This window comes from Poeciliopsis prolifica, unplaced genomic scaffold, assembly GCF_027474105.1.
Source record: "Poeciliopsis prolifica strain line A6 unplaced genomic scaffold, Auburn_PproV2 SCAFFOLD004, whole genome shotgun sequence".
Taxonomy (NCBI): Eukaryota; Metazoa; Chordata; class Actinopteri; order Cyprinodontiformes; family Poeciliidae; genus Poeciliopsis; species Poeciliopsis prolifica.
The window spans coordinates 8,845,043-8,871,005 of record NW_026562379.1 but is presented as its reverse complement, the minus strand read 5'-3'; the positions used below and the strand labels follow the sequence as shown (position 1 = coordinate 8,871,005).

General features: G+C 37.7%; 1 protein-coding gene across 8 annotated transcripts in view; it reads right to left on the bottom strand.

Moving 5' to 3' along the window:
• LOC129359031 (rap1 GTPase-activating protein 2-like) overlaps positions 1 to 25,963 on the bottom strand; it is an 89,171-nt gene that overhangs the window by 42,775 nt on the left and 20,433 nt on the right. Inside the window, exon 1 of one of the 8 annotated variants that reach the window (XM_055028386.1) lies at positions 24,293 to 24,837. The exons of the other annotated variants lie outside the window; for them this stretch is intronic. Coding sequence (XP_054884361.1) covers positions 24,293 to 24,309 — 17 coding nt within the window. The 5' untranslated portion in view covers positions 24,310 to 24,837. Of the gene's footprint in view, positions 1 to 24,292; positions 24,838 to 25,963 lie in introns of those variants that run through there. 8 annotated transcript variants of the gene reach the window in all.

Below are 25,963 nucleotides of genomic sequence, written 5' to 3'. Positions count from 1 at the left end.
CAAACCAACTGACTAATTATGGATGAGGGAGTGAATGGCCGACTAATGTTATCTAGCAATAAATATCACCTTCACACTTTCCTTTTTCTGGTGTTGTTGTATTTATTGTTTTGGATCTGTGGCTGTTTCATCAAATGGGCACTCAGTGATGTACAAAAACGTTGTTGTTTTCAACAATAAGCCTATGTATATCTTATTGGAATGACGCATGACAAGTAAACTCATAGTGGTGTATAATTCTAAATATGATGAAGTAGAAGGAATATGAGACATGCTTTTTCATTTTTAAAAAAAGAAAATTTCAGAATGTGTGGGATGAGGTTGTTTTCCTCTTTGCTCAAATGAATTCAAAAGTCACCTAATCAGTAATTAAATGCACTGTTTATTTGTTCTTTTATTTTGCAATTGTGTTAATTTCTTTTTGTTTTTTATTGTCTTACCCAAAGAAATTTCTGTACAATACTCTTCAGTGTAGCCCCTTAAGTTCAAGGGATTCTGGTTTGGTATTATATTTTGGAGGGAGGCTAAGATGATAAAAGGAAGGAGAGCTGGATTGCTTACTGGCTCCAGGTTAAATAATAAAACATTTCCTGTTGCTGGAGTATGACTGCACAAAAGAGTGTATGTGCAGAAAAAAGACTGGCAGTCATTGAATGTATCAGATTTGAAAAATTCTTACAAGCTTTAAACAATGCGTCAGGTGATTAAGTCTTTAGTGCAAAACAAACTGAGCTAGAATTTACAGCAGGGGTGCCCAAAGTGGAGGGCCGGCATCCTGCACGTTTTAGTTCTCTCTGCTCTACAGCTAGCTCATAAAGATTACATTAAATATGTTCATCAGGGTCCAAACATATCACCACAGAAGAAAAGGAAGTGTTTAAATAGTTTTTAAAAAGTTTAAAAGGAATTTCTAAATCAGCATGTTTAACGTATTCATAATTATCACCAGTTGTAAAGGCTTTCATGGTATCACATTAATTTAATTCTGAGTATATAATACAGTAGGGCAGCATATGAATGCTGACAAGATTATCATGAATTGAATATGTTTATCTATTTATTAAAACACTCAACTAGAAATGTTAAAATGTAGATATGTGTTGTGTATTATGGAGATATCACTCAAAATCATATAAATCCATTCCTCATTCAAGAGCTTTTCCATTAGAGTTTTCTGCACTGATTTTCTCAAATCGCTAATGAGTTTATATTGAAAAGGCTTTCTCTGCATCCCTGGACTAAAAATGTTCAACTAAATAAAAACAGTTTCAAAAGGTAGAAGTGAGCATGCGTTTTATCAGAGGTCACTTTGAAGCATTGCTAACACTTTTTAGACACCCAAGGACACAGACATAAAACTATATAAACAAAATGACAGGCTGGCACAGCAAAATTACTCTGTGATTCATACTTCACAGCTGATACGGCTTGTCAGGGTGAAAGTGCATGGCCGTGATAATAAAAAGGTGAATGTTTTTGGCGAGCTGAAAATGGAGTGTCACACACTCTGTGCAAAGGATGAAAAATGGATCAATCAGCACGAGAAACAAAGAACAGATGAGTAGACGAGAAGCTTCATTAGTTGTCTAAAAGCAGCTGGGGAGTAGATTAAGCTGAGAAAATGGCAGCAATAACAGCAGCAATAAAATGAAAGCCCTTCCTTTCCTTTTTCTGTTTTTTTCTTCTTTGTATTACAAGCTCCATGGTAACCAGAAAGCTGCCAGAGGATATTAGAATGACTGATGGATGCATCCTTTTCACATACAGGGGAGAAAAGCCAAGATACAAAGATTAAAATCATCATTTCTGAAATGTGCTTTGAAGATCAAATAGGTGGGATTTCCAACACACCACCGTCTCTTAAAGTCACCTGAGAATTTTCCCAAACGCAGAGTGATGCAAAACAAACAAGTTCATAGCTCAACCAGACAGTTGATAGTCCTAAGAGGACAGAGCATGTAAACATGTATGTACATGTGCTAGTAAAAACACTCAGCAAGTCCACCAGGGTGCAATTATGTGTCATTAAGGGGGTGCATGTATAACACCTGTATCTAACTACCTCGAAAACATGCAGACGGTGTGTTCAGCCTTACTGCATGACCTGCTCATAAACACTGAATGGAGTTAACACGGCAGACATAGAGGGCAGATGCTGCAACACATCCTAGTATATCTGCTTCGTCTAGCAGAGTCCACATTGTTTCTTGTATATTAAGCTGTGAAATCTGAACAAAAAGTATTGTTCCTATGATATGCGTAATGATGGATTTTTAAAAATCAATATCATTCAGCTGTGTTTTTTTTTTTTTTTTTTAAACTTTTATTCGGCTAAAGAGAGCTTTTTTTCTAGTATGGAGTAGCCAGGAGTAGTCAGCAGCTTACCTGCTGGCAGTAGAAGACACCTTTTGACATTTTAAAGTGGTTCATGTATTATAATCACCTAAAATTGTTAATTTCTCCAATTTTGCAATTATGAACAGTTTGTGTGAGTGACCATTTTCTTTACTCAGTGTTTTCAAAGGAGACTTACAAAAAAATATAACTAGTACTTAAAAACTAAAATGCATTTGGATTTAGCATCTCTGTGCATGGCTTCACCACTACTCTGTCTGCCTTCGGGTTGTCAAAACAATCCATACATTGATCTTCTACCACACTAATAAATGTTGTTTAAAATATTAATTTTGTGAAAATGTATGATTTAAAAATTATTCAACTGTTTCCTGCAGGTGGCAGAAGAACTAGTACAACAGCGCTGCAGACTCACATGCTCGGCCCATCCCCTCACTGGTGGCTTTTGCCTGAATAGTGACAACAGTTAGCTGGTCGATGGACTAGATCCCTGTTTCCAGTGCTAGAGAGCCTGGTTTCAAACAACTTGCTTAAAACTGAATCCAAGGTTTGCACTTCACCGTGGATACAAATATTTTTGGTCAACGAAATGTGGTTTACCCAATGAAGCCAATCTTGTTTCTCATCTGCTACTCTTTAGTTTTGTTCTATTTAGCTTAAAAACAATATTAATATCACTGATTATGTTGTTTTTAAAAATAAATAAAAATATTTTACTTTTCTGCAATATCAACAAACAGTTTAGATTTTCTTGGTGTCAGAACCAATGCAAGCATCTTGATAATGCATTGGTAATAAAGAATTAACACTACAGCAGATTCTTGATATATTAAAAAAGAAAAAAAAAAACGATCTAAAAGTGCCAATGGAGCAATGCGTGTGTTTATGAACACACGCATAAAGGTATGCGTGTGTTCATACCTTTATTTAGTGTGTTTCAAGTGTGATCAGATAACTGATGTTAGGGTCAGGTCCAAATGGGACTTGACTATTGAAAAAGATAAAAAGCCTATAAACGTGTCACATGTTCAACGGAATGGAGACCAACACATCCTTCAGTGTTACTAAGGATATAATGCTAAAGTGAGTTTAGCAAGACAGCAAAGTCACCTTGCAGCCAGAACTGCTCGCTCTAGCTATTAGCCTCAGATCAGTCAGGACAAATCTATCAACGACTAATTTCTTTTTACACACTCCAGATAAAAAACTACTTTTCAGGAATCTCTAGCCCTTAAATGTTTCTGAAATTTACTTCCACAGATGTTGTGAGCTGTCTAATATGTTTTATGGACTACAAAATAAAACTTCTGTTGGTGTTCTCTAATTTCTTGCCACATTTTACCTTCAAGCAAAGTTTTTTAACTTTCAAAAATGTGTATAAATGAAAAGAAACCATAAGGTCCTATACTCTCATATACATTTGTTATTAACTCTCAAGTTACAGATACAGATTGACAAAGTTATGCTGTTCTCCTGATGTACTCAGATTTTGAAGCTGGGAATGAGGAGATTTCTCACTCTCCTCAAACAAATTTTATAACTCTGGTTGTCTTGAATTTATAAATCAAGACAACCAGAGTTATAAAATCTGCCAACATTTGCTGGAATCAACCATTTATTAGCACTTCTAGTTCTAATCACACAATACCACAGATATGAGATGGACTCATGATACACAGCAATGATAGTAAATGAAAACTAAGAGCTCAGCTATTCTTGTATGAAACTGAGCAGAATATCTTGCTTATCATTGACTTACCATTGGCAGTTATAATAATAAAAACAGCAATAAGATCAAAATTTTGTGTAGCAAAACAAGCAAAGTAGTAAGATATATATATACAAATATTTCTTATCAAGAACAAATATGACCTGACAAGGTGTTTGCATCACCATTCAATTTGTGCCATTTGCTTGTTGAGTAAGATGTAAAGACAAAGAGTTCACACAAAGACAACTAAATAAATGAGCTAATGGCATGTGCAGCGGAATGATGGAGGCTCAGTGCTTCTGTGTTCATGTTGGTTTTCACATGTTTGTATCAGTTTTTCCCTTCAGTTCTTTGTAACAGAACTTCTTAGTTTTGTACACAATGCTTTTGTCTCTCTTCATCACTATATGATGGCTCACTCCTTTTCACTGCTGTTGGTGTAATTTTCCATTTTCTTCTCTTGTACCTACTCCTTCTCTCTGTTCCAAGTTCCTCTTATCAATAGCATCACATTGCTTAAAAAAAACATATTACCAATACAATCATTGGCAAAATCTAGCAACTATTCTGTAGGGAATAAAAAGCCCAGAGGTCATGTCTCTCCATTTGAAATGTGAGTATAATTATGACTAATAAAATGCAGTCTGTGCAGTCATCAGGCTCTGATGGTAAGTAATCAAAATGTGATCATCATAGCTGAATGTGTTATCACAAATAATGTTTTATTTAACTCATTAGTAATCGGTAGCTGATTGCCTGGATCACTTTATTCAGTCTCTGATGCACACTATCTGCCTTTTAGTGTTGTTTTGTGTCTGGCTCACTCTTTATCACTGTGCTCTGTGTTCTCTCCTGCTCCATATAATAGCAGCTAATACAAGCCGTGATTCAGTACCTGAATCAGAATATACTTCCCCAAAAAGGAGGACAACCAATGCTAAAACAAACTCGTGGTGAAAGTTTCTTAAAACAATTTGTGAGGCCGCTAAGATAGAACATTGGCTCATAAAAAAGTAGAGTGATGTACATAACCCTAAAGTTCCCATTAATGTTCCACTCAGACAAGATATACTACTTGAGCGTGTGCATAGTGAGGTTAACGGTATCCTCTTGTAGCTCCCCATTCAGCTAAAATTAGCAGTGCAATGAAATAATTACTGTAAGGATGTTTAAATTCTCAGTTGCTGTAACTGTGTTTTTGTGCTTGCCATTTAAATTTGTGCAATGAAAAACAATTTGATCTTAACATGAGGACTTGAAGAGGATGCACTACAACAGTAAGTCCTGACCTAAATAGAGTCACAAATATATGTCAGTATCACTTCTTTTGCACTCTGTTTTTGAATGGTGCATTTATGTTGTGATCAAGGGGGTGAAATTCACAATGTTCTAAAGATGAGATATGTCACCTTGATGTAACATCATTTCATTTTATACATATTTAAGGATTAATTGACCACCTGGAAAGAAAATTTTAATGTCCCAATAGTCCCCCTCATTTGTTCGGGGAGCTGTTGTACCGGCTTACTTGTTTTTATCTGATATAAAAAAGAAAAAAGTTCAGGAACTGTTATTATATGAAACCTATTGGGATTAGGGCTGGACAATATGGATGTAAAATATGTCGCAATATAAGCATTTCATCCATCCATCCATCCATCCATCCATTTTCCGGTCACCCTTCTTCCTAATCGGGTTGGGAGGTGCTGGTGCCTATCTCGTTCCAGGCGAGAGGCGGGGTTCACCCTGGACAGGTCGCCAGTCTGTCGCAGGGCAACACAGAGACAAACAGGACAAACAACCATGCACACACACTCATACCTAAGGAGAATTTGGAAAGACCAATTAACCTGACAGTCATGTTTTTGGACTGTGGGAAGAAGCCAGAGAACCCAGGAGAGAACCCACGCACGCACGTGGAGAACATACAAACTCCGTGCAGAAAGATGCTGAATATGTGGATTACAAATCCTGTGTGAGAGCTGGGTGCAGTCATGCAATGAATATTTTTGACATGTCAGAAAGAAATTGTAGCAAATTTAGGGTAAAAAATCACAACATAAACATTTTTCCACATTTTTGTGGTCATTTCCTGCAATGACTTAATGCACACAGGAAATAGCAATCTTTCCATTGCAATGTGCTATTTCATTATTATTATCAGGATGACCTAGAGTTATCTTTTTATTTATATACATAAAAGCATAAATTTTTAAAATGTGCTACTAAATGTTAATCTGCCTGCACAATATCCTCTTTACTTTTTATTGATTGCATAAAAATAATAACCTTCATGCAAATATCAGCTTGATATCTATTGCTCAAATAACAATCAAGGGCTGGTGTGGTTGTTTGGCAAATAAAGCAAAAATGCTTATCATAAACCATATTTGCTGTCAAGCTTCTGCCCACTCACATCTCTCAGTGACACATTGAGTAAAGTGGCTTGTTGCCTTGATGAGGATGATTGTTTTAACACTGCTGGGTGAATGTAAAGTGTCTCTCTCATCCTGAGGAGAAGTTGCACCAGGAAGCAGAAAATAACCTGACAAGTAAACATGATTCAAGAGGAACAATACAATGATCCTTATTGGTTTTACTACATTAATGTATTGTTATTATGCTGAAATTGTATTGTGCTAAACTAGATTGCCGTTGACGACAACTCCTGTTGCTGACATTGTAATAAGTCAATCTCAAATCTTGGACTTTCTTTTTCTCAAATGTAAAGAATACTTTGTATTCCATGAAGACAGTTCAAAAATATTTAATTTACTAAAAACATAACATTACACTATACTATTGTCAGTGTTTTGTCTGAAAGGTTCAAAGTAACTTTGAACCAAATGGCAGTTTTTTGCTTTCACACTACATTATCAAACCAGTGTTCTATTTAGAATGGAATTAAATCTACAAACTGAGAAACATTTGTGAAAACATTCATTGTTTTATGCAAAAATAATTTAGGACACATCTCTAGCCATTAAAACTGAGACATTATACAGAGTATTTCTTCGCCCTACCTGTTTTGCTACAGCACAGAGGATGCTGCAGGCAGGAGGTACAGATGCCAATGTGGAAGGTTGGAAATTAGTGGAGTAGATATGAGCATAGGCACGAACCTGCAGCTTAATTGATTCTTTCACCTCTTACTTTTCTTTGCACCAATTATACAAAATAGTGTTCTAACAAGCAAATCTTTTGGATCCCACTCATTCTTACTTTTTTGAAGTGTTATTTTTAGTGAAGTAATCCTGTTTAATGGCACAGAGGGCCATGATGTATTTGAGCAGTCATCAGAAAAGGGCATGCTTGACACCACCAGCCTTTTACAAGTTACACACCAAGATGCAGTCAATCATAAACCCTGATTTCCACACATAAAAATGATGACGTTTTCAAGTTCTTTAAGTACTGCAGAACTTTAAATATACAGCTATATCCAGGAAATACATGCAGACACAACTTAGAATAAATTGTAACACACTCCACAGTCTCGGTTTAAAATCTTCCAGGAATTTCTGGAAATATAGCAAATAAAAATACTACTGACTTAGTTTAATATTCGCATTCTTTAAAACTATGTTCTTGGAGTTTCTTGGACCCAGAGAAAGTTTTTGAGTTTTGTCTCCTAAAATGGCTTTGGATTTTCCACACTGCTTAGTTAAACCGTATGTTTCTCATACACACTACATATAAAATAAAAGGAGGCATAAATACTTATGTGTCGCAATTAAGTTTTGGCCAGCACTCTCCTCTCTCCACATTTCACTTAAGCTCTTTCTTTCATCTTGTTTCGCCTCTAATAAAATTAGAGTTGCCCTGGGTGGCGGTCCTGCTTGTCTGCCAGCTGTAGCCACTCATGCAAACTACCAATTTCCTCAGCAGGCAACATAAAATGAATCATCAACAGAGTGATAAAAAATTTTCCCAGACCTGCTCGACAGTTTTTTTTTGTTTTTTTTGTTTATGCTGCAACTTCATGAATCACAGTGGTTCCATATCAGCATCAGAACAGTATAAACAAACTGTAGAAAGTAATTTATTATTACTTTAAGTTTACAACAGGATGGTGCCTGTTGTTCCCAGACAAGAGAACAGAATGAGTTATTACTCCCCACACCATGTCCAGGAAGAGCAATTGCTCCTATACAAGTTATCTGCACATAAAATAGCTTGGCCACACATACACACCCACTCTCACACGCACACCATTATAGACAATCTTGTCACTAAATATCGAATCAGATATCATACCAAGTGACATAGGAAGTTCACACAGGTGAAAGTGGCAGCAAACAATTATCAATCCTTTCTAAATTGGGAGGGAGGGGGCATCAAACACAACTCAATGGGGTAGTGACCTGCTATGGGAGACACCAAAAGGATATTTAAAAACAGCTACTTAGTGCAATACTTGTCAAATCAGTGTATTTGCCTGTGGCGAAGATTTTTTTTTAACCCAATTAGAAATGGCCTTAATTATCAAACCTACTTAAGTTGAATCAATAGTGTAAAATTAACATGCATGTGTGAGAATGATTGTTCTCTGGGTGGATGTCCTTTACAACACATTGGGTCACTCAGGTGACTTTATTTTGAGATTCATCTTCTTAAATCATCATTGATCGCACAAAATAGTTCTACATTAACAAATAAAATTTATTCTGAAAGATCTAAATTTTAGCAAGAACAAACCTCTATTTTACTATCTACTGTCAAAATAAGTTTTAGGAATGAGTATGTATTTTTTAAACATGTGGGTCAAATTTAAATCTGCTATAACATCTTGGCGCAACCATACATTCAAATAAACTGTGTAAAATGACACATGACACTTTGAGCTTTTCCTATCCAGCTCAGGAAGGGTTACACAATTTTCAGTATTTTTTAATTGCTGAGAGAAAATATATTTATTTTTTAATTTTCTCCAAATTTACTATTTGCTAAATTTGTTGATGTCAGGGACAAAAAAAACTATTTTCTGGTATAATAACTAAACATTCCCAAACAGTTAATACAACTAATATGTAATATTCTGAACATATGAATGTGGTAATTGGCCTTCTCGCAGAAATACTCTTAATTAAACATGAATATCATATTTAAGCACTTTGAACTGTCTGGTTGCTGAAAATTTTCAAGATAAATAAAATTACCTTACCTTAGATGTCTGTATCTTTAGCTGTGTTTGATTAATGCAAGCATTTTTATAACCAATCAAAAATACTAAATGTTTAAACTCTACAAAAAGTAAAAAAATATACGTATTAAACAAAGTTATTTTAGTTGTAGCAAACTTCCAGAATGACATTTGTTTTTACAGATGCATTTACTTTCTGGCTATACTGTACGCTAAGATCACAGGAGATAAGGTTCAGAGACCTAAATTAAAAGAGAAAAGGTTAGAAGCAGCTTGAAGCAGCGGGTGCAATGTGTTTCTTCTTCCAACAGAGTGGAGCTGCAGTAGAGTTAGGATATTAGTTTAAAAAACTGTGTCTGTCAAGAGGATGGTTTTTTTCTTTAAAAAAAAAAAAAAAAAAAAAAAAAAGCACATTTTTTAGTTTGATCTGATCAGGTTAAATCGGGGCAAAGGAAGAACTCCAGTGGAAACAGAGCACAGGCTGTGGTGGGCTGATCCTGTGGTTTTATGATATCAATAATTCAGTTTTTAATTTCACGGTTATTTTCAATCTAGTACATGGCAACACAGCTGTGTTTTTTTTAGCAAAGTTTTACAGTTAAAACTTTTAATGTCGACAAACACAAATTGCTTCCTGTAAAGGTTGAAAACTGTAACATTTTGCTTGATTCTGCTTGAAGGAAGTGGATTCAAGTTTTTTTTCTGAATGAAAAGCCCTTTATCCTTCATTTGATTAGAATAAATAATAAATGCCAACCATGTGGACAAGCTGGATTAAGTTACACAACAGCCCTCCATCATATCCTCACTATGCCTTTCATGGGCATGAGAGGAGGGGTCTGGTGTTTCTCTGAGCAGCAACCGCGTGACGGGGAGTGTACGACCTGGACTGATCACTTCGCACGTTGAATTTAGATGATTGACTTCTTAAAACCACTCAGGTCTTCTGCATGCCTGCCCCTCACCATTTCTGTTTTCCTCTCTGGATCTATGCTGGTTTCCTCATTTCACCAACTGTTTCCTCCGCTTTGTGCTTCTTGTCTTCCTTTGTCCTTTTATCTCGTCACATGTCTTGCTGGACATTGGTAATACTCTGGCACAATTTCAGGGCACATGCAGGATGAACCTGCTAGCAGCCCTGTGTGAATGACTCACAGCCTGCTCTCTGACATAACATTATTAAGAGCTGCCGTCTTTCTGTGGGTGACTTTTTCTACAAATCAAACATGCTTCTTTTTTTCTTTATCCTGAAATGTATTTTAGCTTTTATTATTGTAAATACAATGTCGCCTGATGAATAACACTGGGAGCATGTATCTCACTGACTGTGCATGAAGCCCACACACCCGGGGGCCTTGCTGAGTCGACCGAGTAAGAAACCATGTGTTTGCAAAGAGGTAACAGATGGAGAAGGAGGACAAAGACTGAGAATGAGAAGGATAGAATGTGTGACGGTCAATAAACACACACACACACACACACAGGCCTGACCTTTAAGAGCGACGGATAGAAAATGAGATCATTAAAACTCAGCTGTTATCAGAAATCAGTGCTTCGTTTAAGATAAGAACAAATTGGCTCAAAGCTGAATGGACATGGGCATTCACTCTGTAGAACCAGGGCAAAATAAAGAACTTATTTTTTAGCTCCTTTTTATAGCTGTTACTCTTCAGTTACTGGGGGAACCAAGTTTAGCATGAAGTATGGTGATTACTCACATAGCAAAAGAGAAAGACGGACTGATGGAAGGCTTCAGGTTAAGCTGAACAAGATTGAAATGGGCTGGACTCAGCATTCAACTCTACACACTGTGACAAACAGCATTTTGCTTTTAACATTGTGATTCAAAAAGCCGCAAAGATCATTCAAGATTCTCAAAAAGTCATTGAAACCTAGAGAGCTCCTGTCTAAAATCTGTCCTCAGTAGGTATGTGAACTTTAAGGAAATTATTTCTTGAGTTTTTCGCCGAATGTTAGCAGTGTTGGCCGACAGCTCATTGCACAGAGACCTCTAATGTTGGAACCTTATAAGATGTAGTAATGAAGGCAGCATTAGTCTGCTATTGTCCTTAGTAATAGATAGATCATTCACATGCACTGTAGAAACCTGTTTACACATTCCCCTAAATCTTCTTGTTTTCTGAAAACACCATAGTACACCATACTGTAGCTAACAAAAACTGAGAGATTTCTAATCCAGGCAGATACCATGGCAGAACTTAGATGGGGCTATTATAAGATCACTGATAACCAACTACAGTCACGACTACATCTAGAAAATGTACGGTGAGCGAAATCAAAGTGATTCTCAGTTTGACCTCCCTGACCGCTGAGTCTTCAATTGGAAAAAGGCTGATCTCTGATTACAATGACAACAATCTTAAGTGTGGAATCAGTTACTGAGCAAACAAAATTCAATGTTAGTTATTTTTAATATCTGTGATGTCTTTCAAAATGAAGTCTGAATCAACACTAAAGGAAGGATCTATTTAAAATGAAACAATTTTTTTGATGAGGTTTGGTTGTTGCTCAATGATGCTTCTACATTTAAGCAGGGAATGAGATTTTTCAAGCAAGCAGACAGAATGTAGTATGCTCAGATTAAAGATGAAAGTCTACAGTTTTCAGGATATGAACAAGGAGACCAAAGTTTACAGTTGGTAATGCAAGGACTCCATTTATTAATGAAAAATGTTCAAGCAAGCTTAGAAATTCAACCGTGCACTGTTAGTTTTAAAAATAATACTTCCTTTGATTGCATTTTACATTGCTCCAAATATAAAATGTGATCAAATGAAGAAAAACTTTAAAAAAATATTAGTATTGCTGCTAATTATTGCTCTTTGTAGAAACCACGATTAATCATGAAATTAGCAACAAAACTCTGATCGGCTCTATTTTTTCTTATTTTCTAATATGCACACAAAAAAAACTGCTGTAACGTATTTAATAGTCGTTGAGTGCTTCTGGCATAACTTAGCTCTTTGCCCACTTTGATTTGAAGCACAAGGACCCAGGTGCTTTGACCACAAAGCCAACAAGAGTAGGCTCCAAATGTGGCAGCAGCTAATTTTGCCAAGTGGATGCTCATGATGACCACTTGATCAAATTCTTTTAAAGTTGATGCTTTTAAAAGAAAAGGCAGCAGCTGGATAGCTAACAAGATTACAAAATGGGCTAATAGAGAGTAATGGCGAATCAAAACACTCTGAAGTTTTAGTTCAACGCATTTTGACAGATCCTTAAAGGACTACTAAGGGTTTAAGTGCAAACTCTTAGTTTGATAACAAGAGGAACAGACTGGTATATTAAAAATGTTTTTTGTGTTGGTTTATCAATAAAGACAAATTGTAGTTAATCTAATCTCAAACCTCCACTTCCCAGCAGATTCTCCTGGAATCAAAGTAGCCCAAAGATGACTCTTGATATTTCGAGTAATAACTGTAAAGGCTCTTATCTTACGACTATTGGAATGATCACAGCTGTGCTGCTTCATTGGGACAAAGATTGCAGCGAAGATAATTAGTCTAAAATTGTTGTGTTGTTACTTTAATTTAGGCTTGGTTATCCCAAGGGCTGTGACTCATTAATATTTGCTAAACCTAAAGTGGATGACTGTCATTTGTACTATCACAATATTTCATTTCCTCCACTCGAACATGCCTTTGGAGAAAGGACGCAGCGAATACTTGTAAAGATTTTCATCTAACACTGCTGTATATTATCAGTGCCATTAGATAGCCAGTATGTCAAATCCTTCAGTGCAGCATGACTTTGTTGAACTTTAAAGTTGAACTGGACTTGAACAGATCACACTTTGTGTGCGTTCGATATTCCAAAGACTTGATAAACTAATGTTACGCTGTGCAATGGAAGATGCCAATTTCTACACGACCTCCTGCAGAAGCTGACCAAATGTTTTCCTTCTTAGTAATTTATTCTAAGCTTTCATACTAACTACATTATGTCCTTGTTTGTAAATTGCTTCGGATAAAAATCTGTATCATGATTTTCTTAGAACTGTGAGTTAAAGACTTCTGCTCAGTATGTCACAGCACAAGCAATAAATAAAATCCTTTAACTGAAACTATAGGTGTGGAAATTGATTTATGTTCAGCTGAGACTGGCTCTCTGCCCCCATAACATTGGTAATAGCTTGATGACAAAATCATTCATATTGTGCTTGACAGCCCAGACACCTATTACAAACTGCTGCTCTGTCACCAGATCGTCCAGAGCTGCCTGCTGGATGATACATCAGCTGGACTAGCGGTGTCTGGTCTCAAGAGAGGCTGTGACACAGACAACCCTGCCACCCTTTGCACATAAGAATCAAACTTTCCAATAAACACTACTCCAAGGGTCATTTTTGAAAGCTCTCATTGCAACCTCTAGCACAGATTACGAAATAACTGACCACTGCTTGCTTTACAACAAGTACCTGCAAGTCTGCAGAGGTTTTGCAACTCGGCAAACCTGGAGAAAAATTAAAAAGGAGCTTTTACATCTAGTGAAAAAAATCACAGTTTATGAGCCAAAGAGTCTTATACCCTCGGTGTTCTGCTTTATGTTGAGCTGTTTAGATTTTTCTACTGGAGCAGCATCAGCATTTTTGTATGGTGTCAGCGGTAAAGAAACAGCTCCACTGGACAAATGTCTTGATGTTTATTCTCTTGTTTATTGCCTGTTACAAGTTGAAAATTTCACACTAGGTGGCTAAATCTCTTTTCAAATGTATTTACATTTGGAGAAAAAAACACAATCTAGTCCAAGGCCAACTGGACCTTCAATATGCAGGCATCTGTTCCTACGTGTCAAATTACTGACTTAATGCAAGACAGTCAATGTAAACAGTGGTGAATAACATCTTGTAAAAATCAGAGAATGGGTTAATGAAGCGAGTGTACTGTTGGGAGGATGGAGAAGATGTGTCTGTGCATCCATTCATTTTGGAGCACTCATTCTTTCAGCCTGACAGGAGCTGGAGCCAATCCCAGCATGCATCTGGGAGAGGTAGAAAATAGCGTGCACAGGTCATCAACCTGACACAGGGCACAAAGAGGGTGTCTTTTGCAGATAATTAGAAAGTGTTAGGGCCATTTGCCCGTTCTACATTACAACTTGTTTGCCTGGGGTCAAGAGAATGACAGCATGTCCTCCGAGTTGATTAAACGGCAAATGGAACTTAGTTGTCCTGCATTAACAATGACTTTGGGATTGAAGACCAAGAAACATGTGTTCATCCTTAATAAATAAAAGCCTTTGTATGTCAGTAAAGAATCTACATTTAACCAAGTATAACTCCATGGCCTCTTGACAGACACAGACAGACAGATATTGTGACTGCAGCTCAAACAATTGCACTTAAAATTTGAATGATTCACCTGCTGTGACTGTGGAACATTTCTCCAGCAGGGGTAATCAGAAATCAGCCAGACTCTTTGAACGAGAGCTTTCCTGATCTCTGAAGTGCTAGTCTGACTGGTAGGAAATCCCTCAAAATGCCCATCTTCTGCATTTCAGCTGCACTGGTCTGTGACCTGCAATGGTCACAGACACACTCCGAAGCTTCCATCACTCTTCAACTAGCTGTCATATTCCACCTAGCAAGATGCATTGGGTATGGTATCCAAGTCTGAGACAATGCTCATATGAGCAAAAACATCTAAAAACATCACTTTGTGATGTTTTTAGTTACCTCTACTTCGTGTGCAAAATTGGAAATGTTTGCGCTTCTCCACAAAGTTGTCTTGGATGTGTATTGTATTCTGTCAAAACGACAGATTTTTCTGTCACAATTTAAGAAAAAAAATGCTCAAAGATGGAATATATAGGGTTAACGCAACCACATATTTCAAATAATGTACATGCATACCTTTGCTTTGCTAAGCTAAATTATCCCTCGTAAACAATTTTGAAAGTCTTCCTCTACGGTTGGGGGAAAAAAATAAGTGTAAACTGACATAACAGAGCATGACTGCCACCTACTGTTAAGCAGCATACTTAAACATGTTTTTTTTTTGTTTTTTTTTTTGTCACATTTCTTTTGTCAAGACAAACGTTGGCAACAAACTGCGAAGGAATCTACTTTTGAATTCGAACATCAGGTTGACAATAACTGGTCCAGATCAAAGCATCATCATGTGTTAGAATGACCAAGTAAAACACAAAACCTACATCAAGCTGAGATTATGGAAAAACCTGAAGCTTGTTCTTCACAAATCTTCACTCTTTATTCATTTTGAAGTTTAAGCTATGTTAAAAAAAAAAAACTGGCAAAAAAAAAAAATAAATAAAAAATCCCCTAAACATTAATATTTCATTTTAATTCTGACAGCTCGCTAAGCCCATTGTGCTTGGTAAGGTGACCCAGATCTTAAAATATTAACACACAACAAGGATGACAAAGAATAAGTTGCAAATGCATTAAGAAAAATGGTAACAATAACAGCAGGAATCAAGAAAATAAGAGTCTGAATTTATAAAAAATTAAAAAGCAGAATAATAAGTGATGGAGTAAAACTTTAGGAATAAATGCTGCTAACGGGTCAAAAAAAATAACGAGTGCAAAAAGCTGGAAGAGAAATATGAGTAGTGGATTGTGAGGATGAATGGGAGACGTATCTCTTCCTTTGTGAGCACTGATTACAGTGTCAGATCACAGTCCTTTGTTAATCACAAAGCATGCGGTCCTTCACTAGCTCTCCACTGCGACAGAAATGTCATCAGACAATTATTTTCATACACTCAGGCCAATTTGCAACGTAATTGTCTAGCTCCGCTTGTTAGGTGTCAGTAAATTCATTTTGGAGACTACTTTGTCTCTAATTTAAAGACAAAGTTTGCGGAAGGAACAGGTAATAGATTTCTGACCGATAAAAGAACGCACACAGATAAGTGAAGCTTTTCAGAGCTCACTCTCTTTCTGTTTGTGTTGCAGTTTCATCTTTTTTTCCGTCCTGTGTTCAATCTGGGGCCATTATGGCATGAGTTGCAACAGAGGACATAATCAATTTCCTGTTTTCTCAGTTCATTAAACTGACTCATGCAGACAGACAGTTGATTACTGAAAAGCTGCACAGGGATTTACTCTTTTAAACAGGTCCTTAAACACAAATCTTAACACACAAAATTTGGCTTTAAAAACACTAGAAAGAATCCACAAGGGGTACAGATGAGGACTCTTTCACGACAAAGGAGTAAAAAATTGTCTTTAGCATCATATTTTAAAGATATTCCAAACAGTGCTGGACCCCACCTCGGACAACAGATTGCCCATGTTTACTGTAGGATGATTCAAAATGGGCCATCACAAAACTAAAAACGGAATCTAGTAAATACACCTAAAGTAAATGCTGAGACCTGAATAGGCCGGCAGCCTGATGATGGTATGATTTCTAAGACCTCTTTACATTGAAAGTATTTAACTTGCAAAAGAATTGTTGACTTCTGCGAATGCATAAAATCAATTTAACCAGTTTTTATAGTTGTATTTTTAGAATACCAGAAAAAAGCCATTGCATCGTTCAACTAGATAATGATCTAATAGTGAAAGGCAGCTGCAGCAATGGGCTGCAGCTGAAAGGCTGCACACCCCCAGCTTCACAGTGAAATTAACCAACACGTCTCCCTGTACTCCTACTGATTGCAAAGTAAAATCAGATCACACGCACTCTAAAATCACTAGAAAAAGTCAATTCAAGGGCCATTTTCTTCATAAAAATAAAGTTTCATTGTGTGCAATCAGCCAAAAACCAGCAGAGCTCCTGCTAACAGAATTGGAGACCTACAGTATATTTCCATGGTGACTCCAAGGAAAGTGATTTTTGAAGTTCCTGCTAGGATTTCTTTATAAATCCTGAAATTTCTGTAACAGTTTTTATACATAATTGAAACAACCATGCACACATTCCTAGCTAATGGGAATTTAGAGACCAATTAACCTAACAGTCATTACTTGTGGACTGTGGGAAAAAGCCAAAGTGCCTGGAGAGAACCCATGCATGAACAAAGAGGTTGCAGACCAGAATTTGAATCTATGAGCTTCCTTCTGCAAGGCAACAGTGCTACCAACTGCACCACTAATGCTTTAATCAAAGCTATCCCCATGTAGCTCCAGCTTTACATTTATGGTTGTCATTCCAGAGAATGATTCAAGTCCTGATCTCAAGCCCTTCGCAGCTCCTAAAAGGTTTTATTTTATAGTACATAGCCCCATCCATCGTGTCATTAACTCCCACGCAACCACATATTTCAATGTGGTTGCGTGCTTTACTTTATTGAGCTTGATAAAGTAAAGCATCCCCACTGCCACCACTGCGTCATGGAAATGTTGTGTTCAGGGTGACAAGTGTAGCATTTTGCATGTAGTCTGAACATGTTCCTCCTGTTTACTGTGTTCCCTACATGACTCGAGGCAAACTGCTTACAGGACCGCTAACAGGACCTCTTATAGTTTTCTCAACCATAAATTTTCTTTGAGCCACTCTTCAATAACAGCCTAATTTTTGCGGTGCAAAAGTTGTCCAGCGAAACACTTTCCTACCTGAGCTCTGTATTTCTGCAGCTCCTCCAGAATTACTATTGGCCTCTCGACTACCACTCTGATTAATGCTCTTCTAATGACCTAAAATGAATCTTACAATGTATAACCAGGATATGATACTGTCTGACAATAAAAGAAAAATAATAGGATTGAGAAGTTTAAAATCACAGGATGGTTGTGACCATCAGCTGTTAACCATCTGTCAAGAGCCAAGGAGGTTTGATGACGACCTCACGGGTCACAGCGAAGACACTGACACACACCCGCGCACACACATAGAATCTAACATGCCTGCTTTTAGCCACCAAGGGTCACAGTTCACAACGGAGACGACAAAAAGAAAAACAATCTTTCACATCCCCCTTCTGTCCTTTCCTGCAGTGTTCCTCTGACCCCCTTCTCATTAGTCTCAACAGAGGTGACATTTAGTTTTACATAGTCATTTCTTCATTTTGTTTCTTTTTTGTGATGCTCTTTCTAATTCTTTTCAGACACAAATAGTATCATTGTTTGGTTTGGTAGACAGCACATGTCAAAGATCAAAGTGCGGAGAGGAAAGCTTTTTCTCTCTCTCTGTTTATGTAGAAGATAGAAGTTTCTCTGTTGCTTTCCATGCCTTTTTTCAAACCACACTAAGCAAAACACTGCCTGTTCGCGCCTCCCTTTTAAATTTTCCATCATCATTCACCTCGGTCTCAAAAGCTGTAGAGACAGACTGTAATTTGCAGTTAGTTATTGTCAAGTGTTTTTGAGTGCAAATCTGCTGAAAAAGCAATCAAGAAGCTTGCCTTCAAACCTCCCCCTAAGATGGTTTCCAAATGCAACACTTCCTGTTAGTGTTGGCAAGGAGACAGTCAGAGACTGACAACATGGAGAAGTGAAGAAAGACAGATCAAAATCTGTCTTCAAACATGCATTAATAATTGGGCTTACATAACTATATTACTGCTTGCAACAGAAATCTATTGCCGGAGCATCTGAATTTCTCTGTTTGCAGGAATATATTGTTTAGATCATAAATCCAGCGCTTATGTATTTCACAAAGTTGCCCATGTGCGGGAGAAGTAACCCTCGGGTCAACTTGTGAGTCAGCAGAATCAATTTCTCTACGTCTTTATCCTCAAACAGAGTCAGTGAAGGCAGCAGTTATGAAGAAATTCACCGAGCTAGGACAGGTACATCCTCTGATCCTCTCACCTCCTACATCCCCCCCATCAAATGGAGAACCTGGACGTGGGAGGGAATGTGCACCAGTGTTTGCGTGTATGCAGAAGCAGGAGTGGGTTGGTGTGCTTGGTGTTTACTCGTCTTGCCTCTCATGGAGCCCTCTCCCTCTGAATAGGTGAGGATCGGTTTTATGAGCCCTTAACAGCCAGCACTCAGGCCAGATGGTGTGCTTATCAGCTACTCTGTGTGTCTAAGTGTGTGCCTGACTGTGTGTGTTTGTGTGTGGTATCAGGGAAATGGCAAGAAGTAAATATTTGTCAAAAGCTAAGAGGCATCTGGTTGTCAGGGGGACTTTAGAGTAACAAGACTTGCTTTAATCAAGCAGAGTCCTTGTAGATACACTGCTGGACATCAATTTTAGAGACGCAGAGGGAGAAGAGTCTGGATGTTTTAATTTATTTCTCTTGGTCATAGACTAACAGAAACACTGGATCTAAGTCAATCTGCTGCCTTATCTGGATTTTCCCTTTAACTTATAGGTAGGGATGTCTGATCTGTTGGACTCCAGATAAAGTTATTTTTTAAATAAATTTTATCAGAGTTTCAGATGAAACTGAGCTCCTGAAATCTGTTCTTATTCTGCTTTTTGATCATGTCTGTCAAGCTCCCAGAGAGCCTTACATGTGTCTGTTATCCAGCCTATTTTCATCTTTAATGGCCACCGCATGGCTTTGTTGATATACAGCTCATGACTAATTCATATGACTCGTCACAATGACATTCACAAACAACGATTGAATTGGCTGCTGCAGTTCCCATCATGTGATCTGCTCTTTGCCTGTGCTGAAATATACAGAGAAAGCTTTGTGTATCGGGCAAAGTGTTGAGTTTAAGGAAAAATAATTATTGTTTATAAGCGTTTGCCACACAATTAACATTATTAATGAGTCATGTGACCAGAACACAGAGTCAAAATGCTGACCTGAGCCAAGCTAGATCTAGGTTTAAGTCATGACCGCTGCTTTCTGCATGTTTTGCCTGTGTGTGACTGTGTCCTCTAGGGGCTCCTACGTCTTTCACTCAGTCCAAAACGTGCATGCTAGAGACTTTGACAGCTCCAAAATTGCTCCGAGGTGCACCTGAGCATAAATGTTGGTTCTAAAGATTATTACAGGGACACATTGGTAACATCAGAGTCTCTTGTAACTCCAAGCTAACAGCTTTGCCTTTGTTACAATACTGAAACAGGAGGAACCCTTATGCCCATCTAAAGGAGAGCCCTACTATGAGTTAGTCATGTATGAACCACTATTTCTATTTGAAAAGTCAGTTTCTGAAGTTTTTTTAATCTTCTTTTGTCCAAGACCTCATGTGACCTTTTAATCAAATTTCATTAAAGGCATGACTACCAATCTCAGATCCCTCCAGTAAATACAGACAGAATCAGACCAACATTATTGTATTGCTTTACTCTCACTGCTCTCATAATTTGATTTCCCCATCCAGCCGGCAGCCATTTTGCCTGCTGTAGCCAGTTTAGACAATGAGGTGGCTGAAACTTCCTGGTGTCTGTGTTGGTGCCATGATAAGTGCTCTTCTGTTTACAAGATGCACTGCCGATGCTATCTCATGCTGCTTTTGGTGAATCTTCAGACAAACATGGTGCTGTGGAGATTAAAGCACATAATATGGAGCCAATAATGATCCCTTCAAGCTGGTCTCAAGATAGTTGTGAATGAAGAAAAACTAGACATTTGTCAAAACTGGACATTTGGATGAAGTATGTTTTGTTTTGCTCCTGTGTCACCCAAACACACATGAACTCTGCAACCACAAGCGCTACAAGTCAGATTCTCCTTCCACTTGTTATGTTTAGATGCACTGGCAATGAAATGTGGCCATGAGGTGAGACAACCAGTCACCATGGTAATGAACCATGCAGGACCGTCCCTCAGGTGATCATCAGCTCTTGCTGCTATGGCAACAGTCGTGGCTCCCTGTAGTCTGCTGTATTAGGGTATGGCAGGGAAAACGCAGCGATCTTGTTTCATAGGGGCAACTTATCGGTCTATGAACTTGCTGGGGTAAATGTGCATCAATCATATCAAGGATGTTGAAGTTTTTATTTTGTTTGTATTTTAGTTGTGTAGAATACATTTTACAAATTTTCACAATAGGGAATGTTTTTTTTTTTAAGTCCAGCTTTGTTTTACTGTTATTTATTTTTAGATTAGCATGCACAATTTATATGTTTTTATAAAACTCTATTTTTCTCTCTTCCATAACTCTTACTCATATTCTTCGTACAATTCTCCAAATTTATTTATAACAACTGACTGCTTGTTAACAGGTGGGACTGCTCCTACTGCTCGTTTCTTGTTTCAGCAGTTGTGACTGTGGAGAAATTGCGCCCTCTAGTGACTTTTTTGTCTCATTGAACTTGCTTTCATTGAAGAGCACTGATTTATTTATTTATTTATTTATTTATTGGTTACTTTCCCACCATCAGTCAAAGCAAAACAAACACATGCACTTTGCCCCCTCTTGAGGTCACAGGAAAGTGAAGTGAGACAAAATATTTAAATTTAAAAAAATCTCTCTTCTGGACTCATTGAGACATGCGAGAAAATAAACTGAGAAGTATGCCAACATGAAAGACGTTTACTGATGACTAACAAGGTGTTTAGTTTGAAGGTGGTCTTGGAATTAGATCATATTTCAGCTGAAAGCAACTTATTCTACAATTTGAAAGGTCACATTTTGGAAAATGTGTCATTCTTTGTGGTGTAACCAAACTGGAAGTGAAGGTACTTGACAACAGGAAGTGCAACGTCCTCCCCTGAGCTCTGAAGGATGGGTGGAGTTCTACCACTTCCCACTTCATACTTCTACAAACACGTCCGAAACCTTTCGGTCAAGCTTTATGTATCATTTCCCCACAATCTCTCCGAGACACACAGAATTGATCAAATTCAGACTGCACTGTTTCAACAAGTGGAGTCTGATCCAGCAGATGTTCTGTGTGCGTCGTGGATACATTAAACCTAGTGTTCCTGTAATTAACCCCAGCTGAGAGCGATACTCACCCGGGGCGAGTGTGTATTAGATAAAACCTCACTGAACTTCTGTCCTTCATTACTGCTCCTCGCCTTTATCTCTGCCTCTGACTGCAGGCTTATATTAGATTAGGCAGCTGGATGTAACTGTGTATACTACATTAACAATCGCATCCGATACGTAGAGCACAATATAGATGACAGCTCATTAAGCCTGCAAACAGCGTCCATGTAACTAATCACGGCTTCTTTTCCTCTGTGCTGCAGACCAAGGCCTCAGGTTTTAATAAGCTCCCATCTAAAGTAAATATACCAGCCAGACGTTCAGGCTCATGTTTGTTCTTTGGTCACAGCTCACCATAGCTGCCTGTAATATAGAAGTCACACAAGGAGATAGAATAAATGCCAGGCTCCAGAAATAGAAGCAGCCCATTTGCTCTTTTCCATGATGGGGCCATCAGATAACATTTACACCTGCCCCCCCAAAAGCTTGGCTGGACAAAACTAAAACAAAAGGGGATTTTTTTTTAGAACAAGGCAGTCCTCGGAAAAAGGTTATTTTCTAATAACAATAAAAATGACCCAATTTAGTGTTTTCCCTTGTTTTGACCACACAGTCATGAACATGTTTGCAGAAGAAACATGTTCATGTTCATGGTGTTCTGTGATTGTAACACATCGCAGATGTGAACAGCTGCTCTGTTTGATCTCAGGACATAGGCGGTTGGAAAAAGTAATTGGAGAGTATCAGTGTTTCATTAGCAACAGCTTGCTGCAGACTCTGTTATTAGCATAGATGAATGTACAAATGGGACATAGTGTCCAAGCAGAGCAGTGGACCGTATTGAAAATCCAGCAAGTAAGTTATCAGAGAGATCCACAAATATATTAGCTGGCAATCATAAGCAGATCATTATTTATTTCGCTAAACAGGCCCTAATCATTAAAACACCAAACTGCTTGATAAAAGTCAGAAAACCAAAACTCAGATCTTTTTACAGTCAGCTAATTTGCTAAACAATGACAACAAAATTTTGTGTAGACTTTATTTACTGATTGAAAAAGACTCAAAACACAATTAGCTATTTAGTAAGAGTCTGTAAAAGTTAAAGAAGAACTCTAATTAAAACAGGCACAAAAGATGTAAAAAGCATCTGTTGGTGAGAAGTTGAAACATGCAGTTCACTCACTGAATATTATTCCTGTCTTACCTCTTAGAGGTAAGACAGGTAAGACATAGTGAAGGTGCTCTATTGTATCCTCTTAAGTTTTTGAACTTTTCCATGGGTTCTTGTGGATTTGGAAACATTGACAGCCTTTTGGTACAGTGGATCCCTGATATTTTTCAGCGTTTTGAACAACAGCCACATAATAAAATCCAAGAACACTGCAAGCCCTCAAAAATGCTCATAACTATCTGTTTCATTTGTTCAAACACCAAATGTGATTGGCTGCTATGCAAATTGCAGGCAATAGGATTTAAATTTTGATTGCGCAAAGATATTCCAGCTTCTACATTTGCATTTTCTTTTGAGCACTTCGAGGAAAATGGCAAATTGCCAAAGTTTCCATAAATAATTTTGAGTTATATTTAACAAAAAAATCTGTATTACGAATCCATGAATACTGAACTGCAGGACTCTACTGTTATCTCGGAGGTAAATTTATACAGTCTCACATGGAAAATCTGACTTTAGTCATGTTAGGTGTCAGTTATTATGACATGTAGAAAAAAGTTCAAAACACTTACATTTCACAGAATAGAAATGAACAATGACAGTAGGATGGGTAGGAAAAAACTAAATATAAGGCTGTTTGTGTGCCTTTCTAGATTACAGCCTGAAAAACTGTATAAAAGTAGGAGCGGAGAGTGAAGAAAAAACTTCAAAGAAAGCTACAAGGTAATTTTAGATATTTTTCTCATGAAAGCTAATAAATTCAGTGAAATGACCACTGTCAATACCTACATAGAGCATGACTGAAGCATAACATTTTCTATTTTATCCTGCTATTGATATTTTCGTTTCTAACTCCTTCATGTCACTGAAGAAGTTCAGAAAGATGGTGGTCTTTACTGCCATATCATTTCTAACTGGAACACCTCTCAGGATCACTTGTCTTTCTATATTTGCTTTCTTGAGCTGTAGATTATAGAAAAAGCAGAAAAAATACTAACACAATATGAGTGCAGATCACATGACATACATCCACCAGTCATATTGCTTTAACAACTATAACTCGGACAATAAAAATAATATTATTTAAAGGTACTTTTTAAACTTTACTTAAAAGAAGCAGCAGACAGCTGTACTCACCACAGTTTGCGCGGCATCGTCTCTAAATATTAGGAAGCTGACCTCTTTCCTCTCTCCTCTACAGCTCCTGTTCATCTACTTTTAATATTCATCCCCACCGCCACTCCAAGACAAATCAGATGCATGTGTTTGCACACACACAGAGACACACGCTCAGACCACACACATCCACCGGTTTGATTATGCAGGTATTAATGAGGTGTTGTGTGTCCAGTGAAGGCGGAGAGTGCAGAGGGATTAATGACAAGGGGGAGTGCAGACAGCTGGAGAACTGAGGCAGAATAGAGAGCAAGAGAGGAGGAGAAAACACACAGGGCAGGACAAAGCAAGAAAGAAAGAACAAGATAAAACCGGGAGACCTTTAAGTGAGCAATCCATCTGATGTCTGTTTTTCCCTGGCCTTCCACTGTGCCCCCTATTTCACCTTTCTTTTTTTTCCCCCTCTTCTCTTTCTGTGTGGGCTTTACCCCTGTGAATATCTCCTTGTTCATTTTTCATTAAGAGTTAAGCAAACCAACAGCACACTGAAGCTTGGAGTTCATTTCAGTTTACCAGAGTAATGGAGCAAAAGGGCTTTGATAATGTAATATGCTTTATTTTACAAAATCCAAAATCAAATATTCATTTTCAATTTTAAAATCTTTGTTGAACAATGAAGAATTTTGCAGATTACAGATTGAACACCACCTTGTGTCTGCTCATATCCCTTTGAGCCTGTCTTTTCACCACAGTGCTCTCCTTTGTCCTTTTTGTTTATTACCTGGATCAAACATCTGGACCACTCACTCACACTCAGAGCAGCATCTCAAGTAGGAGTCACGACTCACTCATTGATATTCAGAGCCACTCCAGATCAGGTACCTGGGCCGGGTGGGGAGACACCAAGGCCCATTTCTGTGAACATGGAGGACAAATGAGTTCTGCTTGGGGTTCCACACCAACCAGAGACCTGTTTGGTTTCTGTTTAGAAACGCAGCTGTGCCTAATGTGCCGTTTTCAGGGTTGTTGTCCTTGAGGGATTTGGAGCCTCAGTGCAGCATTTTAATAGTGTCCCATAAGCATGTTCTGGATAATTAAAGAGTTCAACTTTGACTGTTGATTTTCCTGACAATAAGATCTTTACACTTAATGATGTAAAAAATCTTTGAGACATAGAAACACATCTACCAATCACAAGGAAATAAATTTTAAAAAAAATTGTTCTTGATTTTTAAATACTGTTGTTGTCTGTCCATGTTAAGAATCATTTATGGTGGACACTCTGAAAGACTTGAGTAGCTAGGACTCTGGGACCTTCGATGAATACTGTGGTAGTGTTGTGTTGTATGAGAACATCTTAAAAAATCTTTGCCTAAGAAAATAGAAGATAATTTAATTTGGTTTCCAGAAATAGATTCCTTTGTCAAATAAAGGTGAATTCCCCTCACATATCTGAGAAATGTGGAGGTACTTGTGTAGAAATTAGAACGTTCTGCTGAGAAGCTACATTTTATTTTACATCCATGTCACAATAGTTAAAATTCCACTGTGACTACAGCAGAAGATAGGATGACATCTGAAGAATGCAGACAATACATGAAAGGTTTGAATGTTAACATAGTGAAGGGTGGTTAGGAAAGTTGTGTGTTTCCTTGGGCAGAGGGGTTTTTGCAGTGTGTGTTAATACAAAAC